Source organism: Camelina sativa, chromosome 14 (genome assembly GCF_030686135.1).
Source record: "Camelina sativa cultivar CO46 ecotype springtype chromosome 14, ASM3068613v1".
In the NCBI taxonomy this organism is placed as follows: Eukaryota; Viridiplantae; Streptophyta; class Magnoliopsida; order Brassicales; family Brassicaceae; genus Camelina; species Camelina sativa.
In genome coordinates, this window is record NC_141893.1 from 12375729 (window position 1) to 12381686 (window position 5958).

The 5958-nt window shown below is 34.8% G+C and overlaps 1 protein-coding gene across 1 annotated transcript; it reads right to left on the reverse strand.

Moving 5' to 3' along the window:
• Positions 1-606: 606 nt before the first annotated feature.
• LOC104741359 (protein KINESIN LIGHT CHAIN-RELATED 3) lies at positions 607-3389 on the reverse strand. Its single transcript, XM_019235852.2, has 3 exons — positions 3370-3389; positions 1073-2653; positions 607-974 (listed from the first exon to the last, which is right to left on the reverse strand). Exons 1-3 carry the CDS (start codon positions 3387-3389, stop codon positions 776-778), a joined length of 1800 nt encoding a protein of 599 aa, XP_019091397.2. The 3' UTR covers positions 607-775.
• Between the last annotated feature and the right edge of the window lie 2569 nt (positions 3390-5958).

The following is a 5958-nucleotide window of genomic DNA, read 5'->3' on the forward strand; positions in this document are numbered from 1 at the left end:
AACGATCTGAGTCTGAGGTTCATTCCTCGGAGAAGTACAACAGAGACGACAAAAGAGAATCGAAAACCCTAGAAGAATTCTCTTTTGGTTTAGACAGCAAAAGGACAAAACAAAAGGATAGTTGGCCAAAGTTGGTTTGGAAGCCCAAATCCGTTGAGCAGAAGCCAGAGCCCACTAAGGATCTTGAGTCCACTAAGAAAGCCTCAATCCCACCTACAAAACAAGACAAAAAGAAGAAGAGTCTAGATGAAGAAGCTGTTAAGCAATGTCTCAAAAGCAATTACAGATGTTCCAGTCAGGAAATTATGTTGACCAATAGATTCAAGGGTTTAGAGGTTGAGGTGACTTGTTAAACCTAATCCTTAGAGTATAAATATGAACAGGATTGTAACCAAGTTTTCTAAGGAAAAATAATAACAAAAGTAATAGACTTATCTTCTTCATTCAAATGTCGATCCTATAACTTTATCAATGTGTACATGTTGTTACGAAAAAATTACAAGTCATTCAATTTATCAACAACTAGTTTGAGACAAAATGCCTTCTGTTGACATCATTAACATGAGCTGGGAAGTGTGATAAACATGAGTTTTAAAGTTGTCTAAAAGTGGTAATGATCTTCTCATTCAATAAATTAAAACAAATATGTGAGCCTGTTAATTCAAGTTACACCGGATTAAGACAAATGAAAGGAAAACACTTTCACAAGCATAATCACAAAAACAAAAATAATGTATTCACATTTCTACAAATAGTAAGAAAACGTAACATATCGTTAACGAAGAGCCGAGGAAGTGAGATCGGAATCAATTAGAGTCTTGAGGGATTTAGCTTTCCTTCCTGTAACGTTACCAGCTTCTTTCAAGAGTTGGACCAGCCTCTTCTTCTCGTCTTCCGTTACAGGATTCGCTGTCCCGAGCTTTTCCTCCCGAACCCCAACCACGTGTCCTAGCAGGGCAATCGCATCATCCAACCTATAATCACAACCGAATCACAAACTTGTTTGAGGTCAATAGGAGGACGTTCAAAAAAAAAAAAAGAGAGAGAAAGAGAAATCAACACAAGTACATACCTGCCAATTGCATCATAAGCTCCAGCAAGGTTGCTGTACAATCCAAGTGTTTCAGGGTGATAAGGACCACATTCTTGTTCTAAAACACACTTGGCCTCCTCAAACAACTCAACAGCCTCTTCTATTGCGTCGAGCTGAATGCATGCTAAACCCATTTGGTTAAGTGCAATCCCGAAGAACGTCGATTGTTTCTTTCCAGTTGCCCGTAGTTTTGAGACAGCGCTCTTAAATGTGTTGTACGACTCCATATACTTCCCCATCATATAGTAAAGCACTCCCATTTGAGCTTCAATTCCTGCAATCATGATTTTCTGACCAGGAGAATCAGCGTATATCTTGAGCGCCTTTTGAAGCAAGCTAATAGCTTGTTCCACCTCGTTCATAGACTCACAAATCACGGAGATATCTGTAAGACCACTTGCAATCTCTTCAGGAGATATGTCTAGGTTATGCGACTCGTATATCCGGAGAGCATTTTCACAATAAGATTTTGCTTCTCGAACTTTTCCTGTTCGGTTATAGAGATCAGCTAAACGGATATAAACTGAACCGACAGCTGGATGGTTCTCTCCTTTTGCTGTCTTCAGTGCTGTCAGAGATTTCTGGTAAGCACAAATTGCTTCATCAAACCGAGACAAAGACAAGTACGAGTCACCAATGCTAGTATCAACAAAAGCAACCTCAGACTCTTGTCCATTTGCTGCCATGGCCATACTGGCTAATACCAAATGCTCGAGGGCATTCTCATGATCTCCCTTAGTCTCACATATAAGACCCATGAGTCTTCTATCTGCCGCCTCTGCGATTGAACCTGGTAAACCTGTTTCTTTATGTATAGAAAGAGCCGTTTCACACACCTGCTGAGCCTCATCAAACCGTAATGCTTGCACAAGAGCCTCTGATAGGTACCTGCATGTTTCACCAACTCTTGGGTCATTTTCTCCCAAAACCTTCTTCTGGATGTTCAGTCCCTCGGTATAACAAGATATCGAGTTCTCTATCTGCCCCACCATAGCATAAGTGTCACCTAACTGCATCAGACCAGAAAATTTAGCAAGAGCATGCTCTTCACCTTCTTCGACAACTGGAATCTCAACTGAGCGCTGCAGAACCGGGATTGCCTCATTGTACTCCTTTAACTTACAATGGATAGCTGCTGTAACATGCAAACACATGATCCATTCTAAACACGGTTTCCCATTCTCTGCAGAAGCCTCAAACAACTTAGCTGCTCTATGACTTAACTCGAGACCTTTGTGAGTACTATCACCAGAACTAACCAAGTTTCTCGCTTGGTTCAGTAAAAACCGTGCCAGCTCTACGTTTTCAGATGACGGCTCTTCATTTCCATTTTGCAACTTGGTGGTGGTGGTAGTTCCTACTTTCTTCTTCCTCGTACCACCACCAACTCCCACGTTCGATCTATTCACATCCTTCTTACCAACTCGTTTCTCCATATCTTTGGGAATGACATCCAAACCAAACTTTGAAGAGTTTGACTTGATATCAAACTCTTCTGGCTTTGCCACTTCGTCCTCCTCCTCATCTCCTTCTTCATCTTCCAAGATATCAATACCTCGTCTGTTTAAAGTTTTATTTAATTAAAAACCGTACGTAGAACTGAATTAATATTAGGATAACTAGGATGTCCTAACGCACGGGAAAGTAAAAAACTTGAAATGACTAACATTATTAATTTTACATTTTGAGTGTAAATTTTATGGTAATCCTTTAATTGCATAGTATAAAAATCAGAAATAATGACTAAGATGAATCAACCAAATTAATTAAATAAAAAATTTGTTGCATATATAAAATCGATTTAATGACAATAAAAAAATAATGTTAAACATATCTGAATCAAGGCTTCTTGAATCATACTCAGATAATCAATTTTGAAAGATATTCACATAAAACAAAATTTAAATCATTGTTCTATCAAAATTTACAAAAAATAATAAGAGAAGCACGCAGAAAGAGTTCATAGGTGCAAGTCTGCAATATTTGCCAAAAAACAAAAAACAAAACTGCAAGTCTACAACCAACCAAATTGACTAAAAGTATAAATCTATGAAAAATTAGAAATCACAATCAATTGCCTAAATTAATACTTGGAAGATATAATCGATGTGGGTATCTTCTTATAATTAAAAGAGGAGTAAGTTTTTTAAAATGTTTGAAATGTTGGCTTTATTTACAGTAATTGCCACTTAGTTATGCAAAAGGGAAAACATTTATCGAAATTGAAAGGAGCAAATTACTTTCGTTTGAAATATTAAGCCAAATTACATGTTTACCTCTCAATCTTTCCTGGCATTTAGCAAATTTGTAATTGATTGCCCACTAAACCCACTAATCTATAAGAATAATAAGTAGAAGTTTGTGTGACCAACACAGTCGGATAAAATGTCTAACCTACAATTTGAAGTCGTGGGGCAATGGTGAATAGAGGGGTGGGGGCTACACCCCAACTAAGGATGTATAAACAAAGAATAATGTAAATGAAGATTCTCAACCATTGAAGATGAAATATCTTTTGGTATGTGTTGATGCGATAAACAACAAATAAATTGATTTGGAAATGAAACGAGATTTGGGCAGACTTTCAGTTTAAATTAATAAAAAAAAAAACAATGAAGAACAGCGAACTGAATTTTTGTATTGAATATTTCTCTTGTACTTGATCAAGGTTTCATGTCCTTCCTCAACCTAAGTTCCCGTATTTAAACACAAAACAATATCCTAACTATTTCCTCTGAAAATCTTGGTTTGTGATTCCGCAGTCTCGCAGTTGACTCGACGCGCCTCCAAAACGGATCCTTTTCTTGGGCTCATAACGGACCTGACAATGATCATTACAACCAACCTTTATTGGGTTTCTCCTATGGGCCTGCCTACCGTCGAAATCCAACCCCAGCAGTATGGCAAATGGAGAATGAAAACTTTTGAAATCGAAGAGGCAATTGGTTTATTAGCCTAAGAAGAAAGTAGGAGCGTGTGTAAACAACAAAGTCGGATAAAATGGCTAACCTACAATGAGTTTTGAAACCGTGGGTCAATGGTGGCTGCACCCTAATTAAAATATATAACAAAAAATGACGTATATGATGAATCACAAGCATTGAAGATGAGGAAATCTTTGGTATGGTTAATAGAGAATGACATCTTTTAAAAACAAAGAGGCATTTTGTTTGTTGGTATAAGGTTTTAAACATACAAAAAATACTATGAATAAACAGCACCTTTGATTAGAATAAAATGATTCCACACTTTCCCCATAGGCTGGCTATATAAACCATGTGAAGTGGACCAAAACTAAACCATAGATTAAGGTTGTGAATGGAGACATCATAAAAGCTTTTTTGGAAGATGTTTTTGTGAAACTCGGGTAAAGTCACCATTCATGTAAAAAATTATTAATTTGCGTTTTTCAAAAAAAAAAAGTAATTCACAGTTTTATCTAACATTTTTTGCCTTGGACCGCCTTTATAATCAACAATGCCTTTTACCCAACGGATTTGAAACTGCAACGATACTACAATGTTTTTTAATAATTTTAATACATATATACGTTCTCTCTCTTTTATTTTGTGGCAAAACAAATTTACAAAAAAATATTCTTTTTCTCTTCTTTCTCTATTAAATTATAAAAAATAAAAAAATAAATAACCAAAATGTTAATAACTTATGAATAATATTATTAATTGGGTACAAAAATATTTACATAAGAAGCTAAATTTTAATTTAAATAAAATTTGGGTATTTATGGTTCTAAATATTTTTTTAATTAACACAAAAGATATAGAAGTTTGCAGTTATATTAATTATTTATATTTTTACTAATCTACTCATACAAATATTATAGTAACAATATATATAAGTTTTTTATGAACCGCAATTATTCTTTTCACCAATGAAAAATTGTTTTGTAGTGCTAATTCGGTATAAACCGCACTTGTCCCGTGAATATATTTCTCTCCGCATGAACCACAGTTGAACCGTACTGTACTATCAATTTTTTGTCACACACAATCAAATACATCATTACCATTCGGACCTAAATCAATGTAGTTGTTCATGTGATGTTGTGACTTGCGACCATGATGTAACATATCTAAAAGTTCTTTTATTTTTGAAACTCTTTGTTAGCAGATTAGAAGCAACATTTCACTCTCGTCCCATTGATTTAGATTTTAAAATATTCAAAATGGAATAGTTTTTTTTTTTGGATCAAAAATTGAAGAGTTAAGTACATAATAGTAGAAAACAATTGTTTTGTTTTGAGATAAAAACATATAGCCATATAATCAGAACATTCATTGAGATGATGTAAAGAAAAACTAAAGAAACATATTCCTCAGCGTCTTGGCTTTCCTTCTCATCGCCGTTTGTATGTTCTAAAAAACTTGTTTTATATTATATTGATAGCTAACCTAAATCATTAAATTCAAATGGCCTTGCTTCACAATTAAAATAATATTTGTTACAATGTTGTAACAAATATAACCAAATTTAACATGCTTGTTAAATATATTTCACTTTTTCTTTCATTATCGTCACTTCACCTCGTCATAATTGATTATGCTCGACACATCATTCTTAAAAAAGAAAAAATGTAATAGTAACGTCAATACCTTGTCAAAACAGCGCTATATTTTAATAGAAATAATTGGTGACTAAAAGAATTGAAAACCTAAGATTTACACTCTAAACAAAATAGTAGACGTATCAATGGGCACAAGAGATATGTAGGTTTTTTAATTCAGGAAAAAATACTAACCAACGTTCTGATATGATGCAAGCTCAGAGGGGTTCAGAATGAAGATCAAATGCTTTTTAAGCTATTGATTAAGAAAGTTGGCCTTCATAAGCCCAGCGATCAGAAT